Raw genomic sequence first — 21420 nt, forward strand, 5'->3', positions numbered from 1 at the left:
ATGGAACCGAATCGAGCACGGCGAAGAGGTGAATAAACTAGTTAAGGATGACGAGAAAAAAGTGACAAAGGGCGTTCGATGTTTTTACTAAGTAAAATTTGGCTACACAAAAACGTGGCCGTTGGCCGCGCAACTGAAAGATCGGAAACAAAATTCAACAGCTAACAATTTCGTCTACCCGAGACCGGGAAACATTTGGACTAAATGGGGGGGGGGGGTTGCAGTGCATGCAAAAGTACGAATTTTGAGCTCTTCGTTTGAATAAATGTATTACATGTCCTTCCAAGTATAATTTTCATTCCAATGTTTAGTTCTGCTAATGATTTCGGCGCGTCGCGTTCAAAGCACTCAAACTGGTTAGCTTTTCAAGGCGTAAGTGGGCGAACAAAATTACTTAACCTTAAAGATATGTTATGGTGGGCGCCAAATTCAAATTCAATTTTTTCCAAATTCCAATGATTGTAGAACGGACGCGTGCTAAATGTGCTTTGATTAGTCCCGTAACGAGTCCGGATACCGAAACACGGTAATGTGTTGGAAAGTAAAGTTAATATGTCGAGTACGAAACGAGTAAATGCATGGCTGCCACCTTGCCATTTTCAATGCAAAATAAAAGTAAGTCGATTTGAATCATCTTGAATGTAAGTAACGGGGTCTTGGTCTAACGTCTGTCCACTCACCACTGGCTCAACTTAGGTGGAGGTAAAAGGTAAAATAATCGCGCATACACCGTGTATCCCTACGCTGCGCTTCGCTTTTCTAAAGACACTCGAAAGTTGTACGAACTCGAAAAAGCGCGATCCTTCGCGTCCGAAGATCTGCAAACACCTGCTTTGGCCTTACAGCGGGAAGGCCGCGGAGCCTATTATAAATGTGTGCTCATACTTTTCATCGCCTCGCCTAAAAGTTCTACAATTCTAAACTGTCCTCTACTAGAATTGCCGCTCGGTATAGCGGGGTGTTGGATGGCTGTTTCAAATGAAGGTATGAAGGTTGTGTGTGGGGCGGCGCTGTTTTAAGGATCCTACTACGTGGGTTGTGTACGGGAAGTATATCTTGTTCCCATTGTAATGACGACCGAGATTTGTTAGTCACTGGCGTGTCCGACCCAAAACGGCGCAACGCGTTTTCTAAATTGATTTCAGAATCTAAATCTTTCTCGCTAGCAACTGGCTAGAACTTTAATCCATCCTCCGCAGTGGCCCTACACTACACTTTTTAACGGTTTAGCAAACGGTTTCGTTCCAAATATCGGAAAACCACTGTCCTTGATGCACCGTTTGTTCTTGCGTGTCACGCGCGGGACTTGTTCTGCATCTGCCATTTACCACACCTTAACCGCTAGTTAATTAGTTCTTTTTACAATTCTTCTTTCTTCATCACTTCCACTGTCGACGCTCGAACAACCATCGAGTTCCGAATGGTTGATTCCACTCTTTCTCTCTCTCTCTCTCTCTCTCTCGCTTCCTATAGGAAGTCCATTTCACCCCTAAAGTTAGTTCAGTGTAATAGGTTATAGGTGATCGTTATAATAATATATGCTTCTCTTAAAAAATATTAACAAGTCACAGCCAAACGATACGAAAGAAGGGCTTCCACATACACTCACACCTTAATCATCATCGTAAACTCACACTCGGTGCGTAGCTGGGGATCACGTGATCGCATGATCGTAGTAGCAACGCGCCAGCAGCAGCACCAACAGACAGTCCGGCAGCATCCCTGAATTAAAAGTTGGCCACCATTTCGACGGCAGGCGCGGGGAAGCTTATGTGAAAGCGCGATCGCGAACCACGCATCCTCTGGCAGTACTGTGTATTGTTGTGGATGAATGGCAGTTCCGTTGCAGTGATCGTAGCGTAGCAGTAGACGTACAGTGAGCAGCCTTTTGTAGCCGGGGCAGTAGTTTTGCGTAGCGACCGTGTTTTCGCCCAGCTCATCAGTCTGGGGAGAGTCTGTGTTTTGATAAAGGGTGAGTCAAACGAAATGAAACCGGGAGAAATCTGTCTATCTGTCCCCGTTCGATCGCTTGCTTCGGTGTGTGCTAAGGTTAAGGTCGCGCTCCTTCGCCTACCTCAAGAGTGAGGTGCATGTGGGGGGCTACCTTCGTTTCGTTTTCCATCGTGTTTGCCTATCAAACTAGTATCTGTTTTCTTTCTCTGTGTGTCTGGGTTGTGTTCCTCCTTTTAGTATACACGATCACACTCATAGACACCAACTCGTGCCCTAGCTGCCCAACCGGCAACCAGTGTAGTATAGCTAATCTATAACGCTCAACGTTACACAGGTATCATCTGTTCCAACTTTCCTTCTCTCGCCCCTCTCGATCGCTTTCTCTCGTATCTAAAGTAGTAGTGGTGCGTTTCTGCTGCCTTCCTTTCTCCGATGGATGATTTCTTGCACAAATCATTGAAAACAAAAAACTAACAGAAAAAAATCCTCTATTGCAACTCCCATTTTGATAAACCACATTCTCCTGCCAACTTTTCTGTGTCCTTACGAAAAATTCAACAGTTGAAGAAAAGGGAAAAAGAATGTTATTAATGAAGAATGGAATAAAAATGAAATCAGACTAAAATGTAAAAGAAGCTAACGAAACATAAGCATGTGCGCCCTCGTGGCGCGCGCTCTTGTAAGGAATGAAGCCCTGCGCGTGTCCATGTGCGAGATCAGTCACGATCACACACGAATCTGGCCAGCTGTGGGACACCCCGCTGACGGGGTTCGAAGTCCCTCCGAAAAAAAAACGAAAAAGAAGCGCAGTGAAAAGAAACTATTGGAAACACGAAAGGAAAGCTCGGTAGCTTGGCAATTGAAATAAATTAACTCTCTACGATAAATAGAATGTCGTCGTCCGGGAAGACGCCTCCGGTGCCGGCGCTAACGTCGTCGTCAACCCCACCGAGCCCCAGCGGGACCACCACTAGCGGATGGTGAGCATCATGCTGAAACAGCGGATGCTGGTGCTGATGATGGTTGTCGTCGACGGTAACCGAAGGCACCGTGTCCTACGCTAGCTATACCGGCTGATCGAGCAAACCGACGCCCGACAGCAGCCCACCGTTGCTGGTGTTGCCGCCATTTTGACTGCTACTGCTACTACTGCTACTACTGCTGCTACTGCTACTGCTACTGCTACTGCTACTACTACTGCTGCTGCTGCTCGTGTTACTGCTCCCATTGCCAACGATCATCGCGGTACCGTTGCTGTGTAGCTGTTGCTGCTGCTGACTCGACTGCTGCTGACCGACCACCATTCCAAGCGGTGCGTTCGGGTTGTTCGCAACCACGACAATGCTCGCTGCCGAAGTGGAACCGGCGTTCGCGCTGCTAACATCCGCATGGTGCTGCAGCCCGTGATGCTGGGGCGGCGGCTGCTGTTGGACGACAATCTCTTGCTGCTGGTGCCGCTGCTGCACACCGACCGGCGGGATGTCCTGCACGTCCCAGATTTCCTCCAGGAAGCGGGGCAGCTTCCGGTTCTTCAGCTTGAGCGAGAAGCACATCTCCGAGTTCTGGTTGCCGAGCGTGCGCAGCTCGGTCAGGATGGACAGCAGCTTGGCGAACGTGACGCTACACTTCGGATCGCCCCCGTGCCGGTTGAGGATGTAGACGCGCAGCGTGTCGATGTAGTAGCTTTGGATCGTTTCCACCAGCTCCGCCTTCTCGAGGCCGGGCCGGTCGGAGAAGATGACGATGGCGGTGAGCAGCGCGTACTCGACGTTGTCGACCGTCAGCGAGTACATCTGGCGGCAGAAGTGCAGCAGATCCTCGATCGTGTCCGCCATGCCGGCCATCTTGTACGAGTCGCGCGTGTACGAGCGATTGTTGGCGAACAGAATCGAGTCGGTTTCGGCGTCGTACCGGCGCGCCATCCGCAGCATCATCACCTCACTGGAGCAGGCCTGGAGAGCAAAGAGCACGGTATTAAACGACGGTGACCACGACGATCGACCACGATGCATACCTTTAGTAACGTAATTTGATCCTCCTGGGGGATCTTGGTAAATGCTGGCAGTCCTTTCGCGAACTCGACGATCAGTTGTACTGTGAGAATGGTGATTTCCGTTATGTGCCGGAAATGGATTTCGTGTGGATCTTCCTCTTCGTTGGGCGAGTTCTGTGTAAGGAGGGGGGTTATGAAAAGGGGAACATTAGAGCTCACTCGGGTTACGTCTCGGGGCCCAATATACTAACGATCATTATCCTCTTGAGATCTTCCTCCGACGGTTGCTCGTAGCCATCCTGGTACCAGATCAGTTTGTAGATGACGGCCATCTGGTTGGCCGTCAGTAGAGGTATGTTTCTTTGTCGGTTTTCGTTTAGCAGTTTCTCCGGCAGTAGCTGTAACGGGGAAGAGTCAAAGTGTTTGAGTTGGCTTAGTGGCCCCCTTCTGTCCTGCCCTACGCGCGCGGCGCCCCACTTACCGGTATAGCTGCGGTGGGCGGCGATTCGCACTTCATCAGCACCGGCAACAGCTCGGCCTTGTAGTTGGCGCTGTTCGTTGTACTGACGGTGGAGGAGTTCGTTTGTACCTTGTCCTTCTCCTTCTGCGCCTTCTTCTCCTTCCGCTTGATGGCGCACTGGTTCTCGGGCACGACGCACTCCGGCCGCATACCGACCGCCAGGCACTTCTTCAGCCGACACTCCTGGCACTTGCGCCGCATGTACATGTCCATCTCGCACGCGTGCCCAAACTTGCAACAGTAGACCGCATTCTTCGTGACGCTTCGTCGGAAGAATCCTGCCAAAAGGGGGGATGATCATTAGCAAGGACTCCAACCAATCAACTCGTACTCTAAGTCACTTACCTTTGCAGCCTTCGCAGGTGAGCGCGTTGTAGTGGTAGCCGGAGGCTCGATCGCCGCACACCAGACACAGTTCCTCCTGCTGGCGCGGGGCGGGTCCCTTCTTCTGCTTCTTCGCCTCGCTCCCGTCCGGTGTGTAGCCGTTGAGACTGCTCGAGGGCGACAGGTCTTCTCGTCCTGCAACGGAGAATGTGAAAAGAGATTGGTGATTAGTATGCAAAAAAACACAACATTCTGGCAAACTCTGTTCAGAGAAAAAGCTTCACCACCGATTAAAAATGATGCAAATTTTGGGTGAAGAATTATGCGACCTCTCATCTTTCCAACTACACAACAACACCCCACTTGGTGCTCTCTAGCCTCTAGCCATCGGCGAGTAAGTGACAGACATAAATCAAACCGAAAGTGCGCCCCTCGGATTTCTACGAATTGCGCGCGACCGAAGTAAAGAATCCGTGCCATCCGCGTTTTGTGCTTGCAATTTGTGTGGTTCTTCCAAGACCTTGGCAAGGGCAAAAAGATGCACCGATTGCCGTGGTCGTGATAAGAGCGGCGGCGCAGAAGCGATGACTCATACGACGAGAGTTTCTAGGAAGTCGCCTCCGAAGGAAAGCTCCTCGCGGTTTGCTCTTGAACTCATTTTCGGACGTCGGATTATGTCGCGAACGCCGCAGAGCACAGAGTGAGGCGCATTTTTCACAATAATCCCAAGGCCAAAGTGCAGTGCGGTCTGGGTCTTTTCTTATCCGCCTGTCACGGGCGACGTGATTCATGCCGTGGGGTGAAAGAAAGCGGTCGTAACACATCCTCTCCCCAGCCAGCCAGCCTCATTATATCATGCGCGAGAAGATGTATTTATTGTGCCACTTCGTTGCACATTAAAAAGAGGACAAAACATGGGTGCCTTTAGCTGAGACCGTGTGGACCTTGTTGTTGGCGTTGTGATTTTGGCGATTTTTTGCTCCCTACGGTGCATCAGAGATCGGATTGCTTGCTGAGGTGTCCTCTAATGCCGGGTCGTTCCGGAGGTTGATCACGGGCTCGCAACGGGAGTTCCTGTGTTCCTGTGGGGCGTTCAGCGCAGAAGCCCGAAGCTCATTAATTCCCAGGGCGAGAGTCGTACATTTTCGGGTGCCCCTGCTGACAGCCCCGAGAGCACAGGCCTCCCCACAGGAATCGCGATCGCCGGGACTAGGAAGTAAAATAATTCCCCAAATGTCTCGCACCGATCTCTAATGGTTTCTTCAGCGTGTGATTGAGTCACCACCACCACCACCAGCAGCAACGGGGAACAAGGGGAATTCGGCCCCATATATCATCGCATACTGTCGCATGCGAAATGCAGTCCCCGTGCAGGAAAGGTTGCAATTTTGTCGTCTGCCACCCGAGCGGGCGCGCGACGCATTAGAAACACATCTTCCCAGCGGCCGCGGGTGAACACCGCGGTTGAAAACTCCACCGGGCCGGGGACTGGACCGAAGGACAGATAAACCATCTTTTTAATGCACAACACACACGCCCGGGCACGGCCCGCGGACTTCTGAGGCGGCGAAAGAATTATTATCAGCGCGCGCGCGAAGGTTGGAAATAAAACTGCAATAATCAGCCGGAGGAGCATTGAGATTCTCTTTCGTGCACGCCCCACAAGCCGTGGCGCGCAAAAGAACGATTTAGATGAGATATATTTGTGTGGGGTGTCGTCGCGGTTGTTTGCATTCCGCGAAACGGGAAGCAGCACTCCTGCCGGCGGCTGGCCGGGAAAGAAACAGCGACCAAAAAGGCGACCGCAAAACAGGACTTCGCGCTAATCACGCAACATTTTGGGGGGAAGCGCGCGAGCGCTGTGTGAAAAATTTAATTCCATTCCGCGGAGGGCCGCCGCGGCCGCAGAGCCGCCGTGGCTGGAGGATGTTTGAGACAAATTTACCATAAATCTCGGACCCGACGGCACGCAACCAGATGACGGGGCACACACGCAAAAGTGTCCTTTCACCGGAGTGTCTTCTTTGTTCGTGCTGCGCTGGTTGATTTAATATTCACAGTGGTCCACGGCGGCACTAACGGTGGTCCTAAACTGAGAACAACGAAGAACGAAGGAAGATCGAGCATAAAGCATAATGGCATTTGATGCAATGCTGAGCCCCGTGCGCGGGGCTCTTGCATCGTGCGCTTCTTATCAGTGCGTGTAATCAAAAAAATAAAGAAGAATTATGAGCTAGGATTGAGTTGCGAGGCTAACTCAAGAGGCAGTTCTCAATTCTCGATCCAAAAAGTTTAAATGAAGCTGAAATTGTTTTACTCAAAGAGCCATTTAAACAGAGAAACCTAAAGTGCCGGATTCGAGCAGTTTGGTCGGTCGATGGAGATCGACCAATCGATCGATCAATTATTGCACGAAAATAATTGTCCCTGTTCCCATTCCTGTCCAATTCCATTAGTTCTAATCACGCATGTGGCAACCGCTTCGAAGGCGCGGATCGACGATTGACCAATTGTACATTTTTCAAACGTCCATTGGCTTCTGGGCGCAGGCCGAAACATTCCACTGACCATGAAAAGGTACATAATCTTACCAAATAAAAACACGGAAGAGAAAACAGATACGCTGCCCATCAGCAATTCTAATGCTCGGTCGGGGTCCCAAACAAGCACAACATAGTCACAGAGCATGGAGTACAGTTTGTTAGCGGTTAATAGATTTAGGATCACCGGGAAGCCCTGTGGAGTCTATAAGAAAACCCGGCAAGCCCATGTTTTTACGTTACACAAGGGGGCGCAGTAGCACACGCTTTCCTTGATTCGGTTCATTGCCGTTTTCGGGGGGAGGGAACTATCGACGGTGACAACACCTACGAGGAGAGCGTGGGCCTTGGCGTTAACAACACACGTTAATAAAGATGAGCCGATCGGTCGATCCTCTGGGCTTAGGCGGCGATGATAAGAGACGGCACTGTGGTTCGATCGATCGGGTTGAGATTCGACAATGCTATGTTGCCTTGAAAATTGAATTACAAAAAAGTCCGCTGGTCCGATGACCACCACTCTCTCTCTCTCTCTCTCGCTATCGAAAAGGGCAGCTTTGGCGTGATGTTTGTCAGGGCGATCTGTTGGTGATCGTGCTTATGATAATAAATTTAGGGCAGTTGTGTAATGTGTTTGTCTAATCTCTGCTTTATTTGCTTTGCAACTTAGCACCACCAGCTGCCGCTCTCTGTAGGAAATTAACACTCCACTTCGGACCTCAACAAAAGTGCACCAGAATTTGCCACCAAAAAACGCAAAACATTCAGCTACAATTTGTGGAGGGCGCGAGAAAGAAAGAGAGCCAGACCATTTCTGCGCAGCACAACGCAGTTTCGACCTCCTGCACTCTTTGTGTCATGTTTCATGTGGTATTAATTTATGTCACGATAAAGGCCACGAGCAGAGTAAATCTCTGGCAATTTCATGTGGGGAGAGTATGGAACATCAGAAACATAACCCGCGATACACGGTTGCCGACACCCGTGCGGCCGACGTTAAGTCGAAAGTCACGTAATCCCGTCGCGGCACGTGGTCTTGAGTGCATCATCGGTTGGGGTCCGAATGCATTAGTTCGGAGTGCTCCTCGAATTATCCCCCTGAGCTGTGCGCCGATTTTGGTAATAATGTGCAAGAAACTTCATGTTAGAATTTTTAAAAAGATTTTAGCGTAAAACGTTATTCTTAATTGAGTTCTTCCTTTCGGCGCTGCAAACCTAGTTTCCCCGGAAATAAAGTGATGATTTATAATAACATTTAATTCCAGTGCTTCATGGGACCAATTAATTCTGGAGCGTTTTATAAAACTTAACGCAGCATGAAGTCCAGAAAGGTAGTCCAGGTCCACAGAAAGGGCATTTAAAAACGCGAAAAAGGCTTCCACCCCGGACATCAGATAAGCGTCGCCGGGTGGCCGCACGCAGCCCACGGGAGCGCAAACGCGACTGCATTCTTAATGATTCATACTGAGAGTGGGATCCGGGGCTCCGAAGGAAGCGGTCCCAACGAACAGCACCGATTCCGATGCGATAATCTTTATATTTATGAGACGGGAGCAACGCGGGACGGGCAGTGCCGAGGAGAACTCTGACGGACAGGAAATGCGTTTTAAACGCACAGGCAACCTAAATCACGAGTTTTAATTCTTCTTGTCGCGGTGAAGCGATTCGTGAGACTCGGTGCGGATTGGCTTGGCCGAGCTTGCCACAAGTTAAAACGGAGGCAAGAGGCAAACGGATATAAAAGGCACTTTGGAAGCCCCCGGCAAGAGGGGCCACGAAAGAATCCAGCTGTTAAGTCATTAGCCCCGGCGTGGTAAAAATGTTGAAATCCGCGGTGCGATTTTCAAATATTAATGTCGCTCGGGCTATCTCTCATTTCAATGGCAAACAATCGGGTAAAAGAGCAAATTTACTAATGAGGGCAATGAATGCTGCATTTTGAAGGAGAGAAAATAAACACAACGTAATGTAAGAACTAGTTTGTTTTAATAAAACATCCAACGTTAACCTGCCCCTCCGATTGAGCGAGTAATAACAGCCGGCGGCTTCAAGGGTCTTACCCGTAGGAGTCTCCGTGGGGAAAGATCGCACCCTGCCGCCGCAGAATTCTTTGCGGGGACGACGACACGAGCATCGTAAATCACTGCTTCGATTCCTTTCCTCTCGCGGAACCAAGGAAGCAACCCAACAATGCTTAGCCCCCGGTGGGAGGTAAAACGATTAATTTTGCCACCATAAATGGTGCCTCTGCTCCTGATTGAACTGGTTTGTGGCCGAACCGAGCGCACTGTGTATCCTTGTGTGCAACAATGTGCAGAGTGAAGCGGTCCGACCACTCCGATGTTGGACCGCCTTTTTTTACGGTTTCCATAAAGTCGCTACCGTTCGATGACCAGATCAACTTCAGCCATTCCAAAGCGGACCAAGCCCAGTTTTTGGTGTTTTTGTTCCCATATATTCACCGCGACCTATTTTAGTTGAACGATTCAATATTTGCAGCTTCTGAATTTTCCGTCGTCAACTGTCGCGGTGTGCTAAAATTAATTGGCAAGTGCCCTGGGGGTACCACCCCTGCAACGTGCATTGAATGCAGATCCCCCATTCATAACGTGGGGGAAATTCCTAGCCCAAGAGGCCACACCACCACCATATTTGTCCAGGTTAATTTAGTGTTTCCCGGGCGGGCGACAGAAATAAAGCTGCTCGACGACGACGACACCAGCATCCTCGCGTCACCAGCCAGCATTAGCATAGAAAGAGGGCGCACACAGGCCACAGAAAGGAAGTGCGAAACGCGAAGTACCCACATATGCGACGGACGGCGGACGATGATGCGTGTACTCGATGCGGTGCTGGCCTCGCCGGGCCCCAGGACCCGGCTGCGCTGCACATGAAATAAATGCTTGTTCCTGCCCGACGCGAAAAATTACTGTCCTAGGTCGTGGTGGCGGCCCGGTGGTCGGAATTTCTCTCTCTCTCTCTCCGGCTCTTTGGTCACGGTTACAGGCGCACGGAGTGAAAGAAAACCGAACAGGGAAAAAAGAAATGCGAAAAGAAATGTGCAATCGTGTCGATGTAGTGGTGCCACCTCTGGCAGCGAAGAAAGTGAAGCCAATTGCACAACGCCTCGATGGTACTTGTGCGAATGTGTGCACATCGAAAAGTGCATGCCATTGCCACGAAACAAAGAATTATCGATCGACCCCCACCGGAGAGGGTGCGCTCCGGAGCCAAGTTTTGTGCGGGGGACTTGCCGGTTGGGTGGCGTTCCGCCTCCAAGCCAAGTAAGTTACTGGGTTTCTTGGGGGTCTCCGGCGCGCGGCGGATACGCATCTAAAGATAGTCACACACAGCAACGCACCGGGAGTCGAACGAACAAGTTCGTCGGCCATCGCGAAGTCCTTTTTTGCTCGCCTCCAGCGGTGGTGGCACTCCACAGAGAGAGAGAGAGCGAGAGGACGCTGCTGACGCCGAACTGTCGCCGGTCGCCGGATCCGATGTTGAGGTGGTGGGTTGGAGGGTACAAGAAGCTGAGTACACAACACAACCGGGCTTCTTACTCTCCCGTGCGGTCGAAGCGGAAGTCAGGAAGCGGATCCACGACGTCGTTGGTGCGTCGCCCGTGCGAAAACGATAGAGACTTCCGGCATCTTCCGGAGCAGACCAGAACATTTTACTTCTCTACCAACTTTACCGAACCGAATGTGTGCATTTGTTACAAGGCGATGACGGCCATGTGTTTATGGTTGTAGGTCCATTCAATCCCGCCCCGCGTATGGATTAATTCTGCCTGCCTCGAGAATTCGTCCCTCGATAGAGAACTGATGAATTATGCCAATGTCCCCCCGCATAAATACATAAAACAATCGGGAGCGGCCAACAATAAAATCGATTTTATGATTAATCGAAATTCGGGAATAAAAATGGGACGACGTCGCGCCGAGCGCCGGACATTATTGCATCATCAAATAATAGAGATGAAAATGAAGTCGAGTTATAAACTCGGAGTTAGATTCATAAAATAATATAAAATGAAAGTATGATTCTTAATGTGGATTCTTATATAGAGCAAAATATCGATTGTGGCTTCCGGTTGAAACCAAATGTCGTCCATGTTTTCAGCTTCAATTTCGCCGAGGAACCAATCAGACACAATTTCTTAGCTGCTTCTTTATTTTCGAATGGACCGATGGTGCCGTCAGAACAAAATCCCCACCAAACAGTCACTCGTTGGCGGGTGCATTGGCTTCACTTGCACGACTTTAGTTTAAATTGAAGACTCAACCCTTTGGAAATAAGATTTTGATATTTCCCAACTTCCTGCAAGCGTCCTACCGTCCGATTTCGTAAATGTCCAAGTTTTTACTAAATGTTTCCAGTTGCCAGAATGAAGTTTGACGTTTTAAAAGACAAGTAATCGGTAGTTTAAAATCCAAACACAAGATGTCGCACGTGTCAGTGCGATCACATTTACGTAAAACAAGTGCCATTGATTCAGTAGAACAGTGAACAGAGCCAGAGGCCGTACAACAACCAACCCCACCACCTCTCGATGCGCCAAGTGCCCATCGCATCTTGTATCCACCCGTACCCGTGCCCGCATCACGACGTTCGCTACGCTTTAATCTACACAACCGGCAACGACGACGACGACACACTAGTGCCCTCCATGCAATTTATCATCGTTCACAGCGCTGCAGAATGCAACCGGCACCACCACTAGCGCCCCACACACTAGCCCACTACTGTTGACTGAAGTGCATAGAGCGCGCTCCGTAGAGGCGAAGGAAAAGAAAAGGACAACAAACAAGAAACACCCAACATGCGCCCCACAGGACAGGACAGAAAATTGCCAACACTCGTCGGCGTCGTCGTCGTCGCTGGGGCGGTTTTGCTCAGTAATTTCTGTATCCCGTTGACGACGTTGCCGTCGACGTCTATGTCGTGTGGCTACGACGCCAGAATATTCTCTCCCACAGACCGCCCCGCACACCAGACATTGGAGATTTTAAGTGGAAAGTGAAATGGGACGTTGATTCTCTGAGGCCGTCCACGGCCACGACGACGACGACGACGACGATACCGATGAGGGCAGTGTGCGTCCTTGACTCCTGACGGCACCCTGCTGCCAGCACCACAGAGAATGCACACTTCTGCCTCATCATGCACCGGAGGGCGATTCGATGATGCGCTCCCATCGTGCGGTCGTAATCACCTCGCGCACACCAATTTGTCTATTGCTCGCACACCACCACACAACGGGCAGTGCAGTTGCAATTGCAGCACGCTTCGCGGGAGTGAAAAGTTTCTGAATGGACGCATAAGCCGGGTGTCGGGCAGCATCATCCCTATCACCAATGGAGGATGCATTTTGTAGGAAACCAACAAAACGAAAAGAGCCACATGAAGATTTGCGCGGCGCACGGAGTTTTTCGTGGAGAAGCCGGGACGACGACGACCCAGGTTAAAACATTGGCCTGAGGTCTTTTTCCTGATCGCTCTCCCTCCGCAAGATGTAGTGTAAGGTGAGGTCAGTTCTTCCTCCTCAGCTGGGTTGGGAGAGCTGGGTTTTCAATTTTATTTTTAACCTACGCGGGCCGTGAAGATCAAACACCCTGCGCCGTGGGCGGTGCTCGGTGCATGAGTCCAACTGCAGTTGCTCTTGAACGTCACGCATCGTGGGCATCGTGAATGAAACTTAATCTCGGTGCACGATCGATTGGAATTGTTGATCGTTTCTGTGGAGCGCGAAGCATGCGCCACCGAGTGCTGCAGGCACAAGTGCCGTCGATGCCGATGCCGCCGAGGATTCGGTTGCAGGAAGATGAACGGGCTTGGGATCGGAAGTGCGGATGGAATCGTTTTATGGCCGGCCCCCTGACTGACGTCTGTGCGCGGATCTCTACTGCAAGACGATCTACGCGGGTCTGCCTTTTGTAACGAAGGACAAATTTTTCAAGTTCTGCGCCCACTTTACGTTCAACTGCAGACAATCCTTCCGCAGACGATCGGCAATAAAGCAAACCGATCTATGCCTTCGTTGGTTAGGACCGCGCACCTCAGACATGCTGGTCAAATTATCGGCCCAGCTCTAGAACCGGTCCGTGCTAGACTTGGAAATGTCTACACATGGCCTCCAGATGGCTTACGCGGGGGGGCTTGACTCTGACGCTCGACTTTTGCTCGAGTTTCTAAAAGTTCGAACGATCGGCGTGTCTGTCACCAGCCGCTGGTGCAACTTGCCGTGGCTACCAGTTTTCCTAAGACAATTTTCCTCCACACCAAACCTGTCGTAACAGTGCCTAATGATGGGGCGCTCTCGGACTCGCCGGATTGCAAGCCGGTTGCTGACCACCATAAGTTGAGCACGTGAGGAAGCACTTGACGGAGCGCGGCGCTGGTTGCGCTGCCCTCTCGGACTCTGTACACAACATATTGGGATATTTCCATCCGTTCCGAACCGCTTCTAACCATTGAAGGGCAAGCGCGAGATCACGCCGGATCACGATCATGATTGGCCGCCTATCGAACTTGAGTAATCGCTGACAGCCGACCGGGGCTGAAGCAACTTTAGTACAGCGGAATCGTGCGTCAGCCGCGCCCGCTCTGGTTATAGTTTGGTGCCCAGAAACTGGGTGCATTCTTGGCACGCTCTAATCCACGTGTTGCAATCTGTTTTTTTTAACAGGTTTAGTACACAAAACCGCCACGCATCAATAAATCATTTACAGGGGGTCCATCTTGTCTTACAAGAAAAGAGCATCGTTTATCAAACTGAAGACCGATCAGCCACTAAAAGACACGTTGAATAGAACTCTTCCGCCGACCGTGTGCCAGTGTTGCTAATCGGATTGGAAAATATTAGCAACAATGAACAAAGTGGAAAGCAACAAATGGAAATGTGCCGAGTGAGAAGCTGTCAAAATACACGCCCCGTGCAGGGAATCAGATGATTGATGTTGCGCAAAAAAAGGAGGCCCAAAAGGAAAGTGAAACGGATCGCGCGCGATCTTCAAAGGCTTGTCTTTGAGCGTGGCGCAAAAGAAGCAACACAACACACGATAAAACACGATTTGCGATTCACAATTTGGTCCGCCGGCGCAAGTCTCCTGTAGAAAGCCAGTGCCGCGGAGAGATCGTTTCGTGAGCGACCACACTTTGTAGCGACCATTTTTTGTTTATCGTAGGGCAAATAGTCTTTAAAAGTATCGCAAATCATTCGTTTAAAAGTTAAGAAGTCAAGTTTCCGAAAATTACGTCACTTACCATTTATCAAAATGAAAAACCATTTATTTGTTGCGCTTTTCGGCGGTCAGAATACTGTGCGCGATCTCTCTCTCCTTCTATTTGTTGCTAAAATTATCCTCGCACTTTGGTCACAACACGGCTGCGGATGGCACACCTTTCGTTTTTCCTTTGCATCCCCGGGCCATATTTGTGTTGACATTGAAAATTTTCGCGTCACCGAATTGTGAACGAAAAAAAAAACGCACCATCCCGAGAGGTGCATGAAAGTGATTTTTCTTTTCCTTCGCCACAGTCACTTCCCATTACACGCGCCAGGAAAAATGGGAATACTGTGTTTGTAGCAGGATCCTTCTTCTTCGAGTGTGGGGACGTCTCTCTCGCCACCGGACAGCTGACACACAACGCGCTGTCCTTCCGTTTGTCTTTCGGGGCGGGCGTCAGCTCGAAGCTATTTCAGCTATTCGCCGCCATCGACCATACCATCACTTAGCGGTACACATTCTTGGGCACGACTGTTTATAACAATATCATGTGGCGAAAAGTGTAAACCCCTCAGCATATCAACATATTTTCAATTGACAGACGGAACTTCGAGCCAGCACGTGACGTCAGCCGAATGTTCACCTGAATTGGCGAATTGGCTCCTCTTTCGGTCAGGAGTTATAAAATAAACCCCCTTGAAACGATTGCCATTTTGAGTGCCCCAAGTATTTTTGAAATGTTTCGCTGAAGAGAAAGATCGCAGGGCATAGCGACCCGAATGCATTCTAAAACAATCTGCATCACTCTTCAACACCGACTCCATGAAACGGACAAGAGAAGCCCAGCGCAAAAATTAAGCTAACGACGTGGAAGAGAACCAAGAGCCCCGAAACACACGATCGTGTCCGTGGAGAAGATATAATGAAGTAATTTGATGATTCATTTCAAGGTTGTAACATTGAAACACAACACTGAGGCCACACACTGCTTATGCTTTTGATGAACATTTTGCATCGATGCAGCCCGCAGAAGGGTGCAGCATTATGCCCCATCCGATCGGCGAAGAAAACTCAATCCATCAACCAACCAGCCAGCCAGACAGCCAGCCAGGGAAGCAACAAAGCAAAGAACTGTTCCTGCTCGAGACGGCGCTTGATTTGCCATGAAGTGAGCGCCGCGAATCAACACAACACAACTCTTTCACAAACCACAATCTCTTGCCTCGGCGGTTTATGTTTAATTAAAAGTATTAATGTTGCATGCGGAAAAACATGCGGAACAGACGGATAAAATAATTCACTCAACAACACGGACTTCGAAAAAAACGGAATTGGAATTTCAAAACCTGTGGCCAGGGGTGAAGCAAACATTTAGCAGCCACCACAAAAAGACGGCCATAAAATCGTAATTCGGAATGTCGTCACCCGGCTACACAGAACAGCTTGAGTTTTCGTTGTTGTCCGTGGTGAAAATGATCAATAAAATCGCCTAAATATGCCCGCATCGATGCACCGCCATTAGCATGATCGTCATCATCATCATCATCGATTCCCTCCTCGGCAGGAGGTGTTGCTGTTGATTGATCCCTCTTTTTTTTTTGTTGGTTCCTCCAGCGAGGGGTGCGCCAGTCAGCCGATGGGGCGATGACGACGTTTTAGGAGCGCAGCCCAAAAGTGCATTGACACCCGCCGAAAGTCCAAAAATTTCGCCAAGTCGCGTCGTCCGCCACCGTCTGCATTTGCGGCGCAGCACGAGAAGTGACAGGCGGGCGTCTCTTCCGGGCGGGACAACAACCAACCTCTCTTCGCCGTCGTTGCATTTTGATTTTATGTTTTTATATACAGCGAGTTAATGTTATTATTTCCATTTTTATTCCCATCCCCGGGGGACCCCAGAAGGGGGGCGGGGAGGATTCTAAAGAGGGCCCCACACACATAAAATGGCCACAAAACGAGAACCGGGAAACAACTCATTTCGAAGTCAATAAAATATCCTACAAAATAGAGGGCGCATTTTCGGCGCTGATTGCAACGAAACTGCAACCCGGCTCCGAAGAAAAAACAAACCCACTTTCTGAGGGGCCTCCTCTCCTTTGGAAACACCACCTTTCTGCTCTAAAACCGATTCGCGACGGCCGCGATTTTTGCCCTTTTTCTGTTGGGCCATAAATAAGCGAAGACTCACCACCGCCACTGCGCGCTATGCGCTTTTCGCGCGCGGCTGCATCAAAATTAGCTTTCGTTCCTAGTCGGCCGCCGGCCGGTAGTCGCGGCCAGAAGTGTCAGAATTTTGAAATTGGCCAAACGTTCAAGTTTCGCGGGCTCTCGTGTTGTGTTCGACGCACCAACGAAAAACAACAAAATGCGGACCGTGAATTTCGCTTTAATTGAATCGTTTGTATGCGCGCAGGAAGCGCGAACCTGTGTAGTGGCCCCCGCGCGTCATGCCCGTGAAAACCCCGGCGATGATGTTGTTGACCGTCACGCGGCCCGGACCGGCCGGGTTTTATGCATTTTTGACGCCACCGTTCGCGGGTTTCTTCTGCACTACTTCGAGGGGGAACTACGGTTTTCTTTTTGGGGGAAAATGCAAATGTCATTCGAGTGAGCAAAATACAAGTAACATCACTTAACAACCTTCAATTGATAGTTAAACGACAAAATATTGAAGACAAACCCCATCCCCATCGAAAGGTCCTCACTGTTCTGGTGAGCTAATTGACCGTGACTGAAGTTAGTTTCGCTTCGTTTTTCCGCCCAACTTCCTACGTTTTGGTCTACACCATGTTTGACACCGGATTCGGAACTCGGTCTTAAACACGAGAGGATCCTCGTAAAGCACCAAGTGGCTTCCGGTGGCTCATCGGAAACGGCTGCAAACCAACGGGGCATGAAGGGGAAATACAGCGTCGGTCGGAAGCGTTATTTTGTTGATGAAATTTTATAGATTAGAAGCGTTTTCAAGGTTTCCTAACTCTTTTTTCTGTTGCTCATGTTTTTGTGCCCATAATTTCTTCTTTAGTCCTGTTCATTGTAGCGCAATCGTGTTTGGCTTTTGGATGCTCATTTGATTTGCTTCTATTTTAAAGTTTGTTTCATAATCCTAATCTGCTCCTTTTGCTGTTTCCTGATTATTCTCATTTGCGTTAGAGCGTGAAGCATGCTCGATGCGACTCGAACCTTGATCTGACCCCCCTGTTGTGTATGTGTGCACATCACGAACCAGGCCCGCATGGTCCAGCAGTGATGGTTGAGAGCCAACGGCAACGACGACGGTGATCCATGGCTGGTTTGGACTGTGTTTTGATCGTTGGTCGTTGGTTGCCGTTCGATAAAATGCCTAGACAGCGGCTGGCTGTGGTGTACGCCAACATAAATTAAATGGCGATCCAAAACCCCCTACGGGCAACATAAGCTTGAGAGAGAGAGAGATTGAAAATAAAATTACATGAAAATAAAACCGGCTACTCGGGCGAAGGGCGCGCGCACCGGCCCCGTACATATGCAACGGACAGAGCCCGGCCGACCCGATCGGTCCGGGGGCTTCGGGGTTCGCTTCAACAGCATCCCCACTTAGCCCACCGATAGATAAGATCGATCTCGAAGGCGAAGCAGCTGACCTTGAATCGGAATATATCGAGCTCTCTTAGGCGAGCCTCGAGCGGGCGAAGGAAGGAAGTTGTAAATAGTCGAGAGCGCAGAATAGTAAAAGGAATCGAGGCGCTCTCGGTTGGCAGCACCCCGCAGCACGCTCTCCCCCCGCTTCCATTCCCTGCTAATTCGTTCCACATATCAATTTCTCGACGACCACGAAGAAGGTTGCTGGAAGCGAACGAACGGAGCTGAACTGCCGGCTGAAGAGTCGACGCTCCGGTGGAACGTAACTTATTAGGCAAAGCGATTCCGAAAGGAAGTCCGTGGCAACGACCAAAAAAACACACTCCAAACTCCGGGCCGAGATTATGCTAAATCTCGCCAAGTTGATCGCAAAGATCAGCATCTCCCCGAAAAAAGGGCGGAAGCTGAGATCATAATTTGTAGATCTCGTTCGAGCAAACTGCAACCTCCCCACAACCGCAGAAACAGGTTGCCGATCCTCGGTCAAGCGAGCTAAACTTTGACATTTTTATCACCAATAATCTCTTGTTCGCACCGATGCTCCCCGTACCAATCAGCGCCGCGCGACGAGCAACCGTTCAGGGTTGGAAAACGGAACAAGTTTTGGTAGCAGGTTTCTCCTGGCAGGACAAAGAGAGACCCCACCGAGCAGGAGTCGCTAGTGCAGTGCGCAGTGAGCAGTCATAACCAGATCGCTTCATCAGCGCGGCAAATCATTGCACGGCTAGAGGCCGCCCTGCCCGAAACAGGTTTTCCGAGAGGTCTCTCTGAAGGATAATGGCACGAAGATGGTATTTTGGGTCTCCGCAACAGTAAGTGGAGAGATGGTGTGCTGCGTAAGTTCCGAAACATCACCACCAATATCGGGCGCTACGGACCCCCAGGCACTGTGAAGTCCCAGACCCGGAGATCGGTAACCGATCGCTTGTCCGGGGGCTTTGAAATTAATTTGTCGTCACAACCTGATCCCGGCCGCAAGTACACTTTACTTTTAATTACCGCTCGAACTCGTTTGGCTAGCCAACTCTCTCGGCCGAGTGGACGGACACATGACGCAGATCTCTAGGCTGACTGGCTCTAGGCGAGCGAGTCCAGCAATAAGATATGGCCAGATAAATGACCCATCAACACAAGTCATAAGGCTTCACGCGAATGCCAGAACGAGACGGTGGTGTGGGTCAGACACTGCGGCGGTGTGCGTGACGATGACTGTGACCCTTGCGTGATCCTTTCCACTCACGTCTCCCCACGTTCACCTGCTAGCCGTGAAGTGACTTACTACCCATTCGAGACATTTAATCCCGCCGCCGCACCGTCGATCTGCGGTCGGAGGGGCGAGATATTGAGAAATGGACTTCACCTTGGCGATCGGCGGCCAGGTGGCGGCCCCAGGTGCCGCGGGGAAACGAGAGACCAGCAAAACGAGTCGATCATGCGTAAGAAGCAGCTTTCAGAACCCATCCAAGATCGCTTCTGACAGCCAGGCAGAGTGCTGTGGTACACGCTCTTATCCAATCATGCGGCTGTTGCGGAGCGTAATGTGGCTTCTTGTAGCTCGTCGCAAGACAAGAGTTCAAATGAAACAGGAAGACTCTAAGTATTCTAAGACCCGCGTGCGGCCCACTGTTGGATCACGATCAGCCAACATTTCTCGATAGTGTTCATTTTCGAAGATAAATTTGCCGATGATGCCGCCAGACCGAAATCCGCACGTCACGTTGGCGGGTGCATTGGCTTCTCTTGCACGAAGAATGGGTAGAGTATTAAATGGATACGATTTAAAAGACAGGAAAGATTTTAAAGACAGGACGTTTTAAAAGTCAAGAATTTAAAATCCAAACACTAGATAGATCATCCTATAAAACTAAAACTCACTTCGTGCGATCATTTCCCTCTTCGATCGGGTGTCCAAGACACAAGTCCGAGACACTTCCGCATACCAAGCAAGGCCCAACATAATGTCGAAGTTTTATGTCGATCGCGGCCCGTTCTCCTCTTGCGTTGGTATCCGAATCTATCATCGACCGGAAGTGGAACGATCTCAACCATGACTAGCGCAATAGGGATAGTATTGAGAGAAGCGCGATCCGGTATCCGGTGAGCTGGCTGGCCGGCCAGGGAACATCTGGGAGCTGGTGGAGTGTGGATGCATTTCCAACGCACACACAACATGGCCCAGCTCATCATCATCATCATTAACCGTCGGGTGGAGTGAAGACACATACAGATGCCACAGTCCACGCGCACATTAGTCAACCGAAGTCTGTCTCGGAAGAAGGAAGTACTTCGTCGGATGCTACTCGAAACGACTTGCGGCACACAAAGCGGTTCTTTTATGCTCGCTTAATGGCCCTTTGGCGCAATGTGATCGTGAGAACGTCGAACGGTGATCTTCGTGTACCAACCGCCGGAACGACTTCAAATTATTAATTGAGTTTACACAATTCGATCTGGAATTCTGGCGAGTGGGTGAGGTGTCTGGCGTTTTGGTCACCAGATTTCACCTTTTTGGAGGCTCTCCGTTTCGGTGGTGTGGGACGGGATTCCATTGATTGCAATTAGTTAGGAGTTTGAAGAAGAATTTTGGGATGACTTTACTTTAATCCTATTTTCTGCCACACATTAGTGCATCGAAGGCCAATTAATCGTTTTCACGTGCCCGTGTGTGCTGAGAAACTTGTTCACAAAATGCATTCCGCTCCACCAAATGGCGGATGCAGTGTGCGGCGCTACACAGAATTCTCCCCGGAACGTTTAACAATTTGTAAACACACGCCCGGCACGGCACCATCATCTGCATTCGGCGTGCTGGTGGTGATTATTACAGAAAAGGAGTTTCTGCTCCGTTTTTTGCCCACCCGAGCCAGAGGAGTTTGTTGCCCGACCCGAACTTCGGTTGAGCCAACGCATCTCCCCCTGAGGGGTTTGGATTTGGCTTAATGACCAAAAGGAAAAACAAAAAACTTCTCGCGCAAAGTGAATCATAATAAACGCGAGTGGCTGGACCACTCGAGTTGGATCACCACCGACCGGAGATTGTTTGCACTTCCTAAATTCAAACACCATCCAGCCCCAGCCAGTGCTCGAGCCGGACCACGATCTTGGGGAATGCACTTTTTGGGTAAACGAAAAACAGAACTGCATATTGCGGATTTGCGGACTGCAGCTTTTGGGGCGCAGACGAACGCAGACGAACAATGAACTCATTTTGCGTTTGGCATTTTGTTGCAAATTTTATCATTT

At 50.0% G+C, this 21420-nt stretch overlaps 1 protein-coding gene across 1 annotated transcript in view; it reads right to left on the bottom strand.

Annotated features, from left to right (window-relative positions):
* Window positions 1-3017: 3017 nt before the first annotated feature.
* Window positions 3018-21420, bottom strand: part of LOC131215629 (ecdysone receptor-like) — a 43373-nt gene continuing 24970 nt past the window's right edge. Inside the window, exons 3-7 of the mRNA XM_058210023.1 lie at window positions 4812-4985; window positions 4428-4744; window positions 4198-4344; window positions 3968-4120; window positions 3018-3905 (exon numbers count right to left, since the gene is read on the bottom strand). Coding sequence (XP_058066006.1) covers window positions 3018-3905; window positions 3968-4120; window positions 4198-4344; window positions 4428-4744; window positions 4812-4985 — 1679 coding nt within the window. The remainder of the gene's footprint in view (window positions 3906-3967; window positions 4121-4197; window positions 4345-4427; window positions 4745-4811; window positions 4986-21420) is intronic.

The sequence above is a fragment of the Anopheles bellator genome, chromosome 1 (assembly GCF_943735745.2).
Source record: "Anopheles bellator chromosome 1, idAnoBellAS_SP24_06.2, whole genome shotgun sequence".
In the NCBI taxonomy this organism is placed as follows: domain Eukaryota; kingdom Metazoa; phylum Arthropoda; class Insecta; order Diptera; family Culicidae; genus Anopheles; species Anopheles bellator.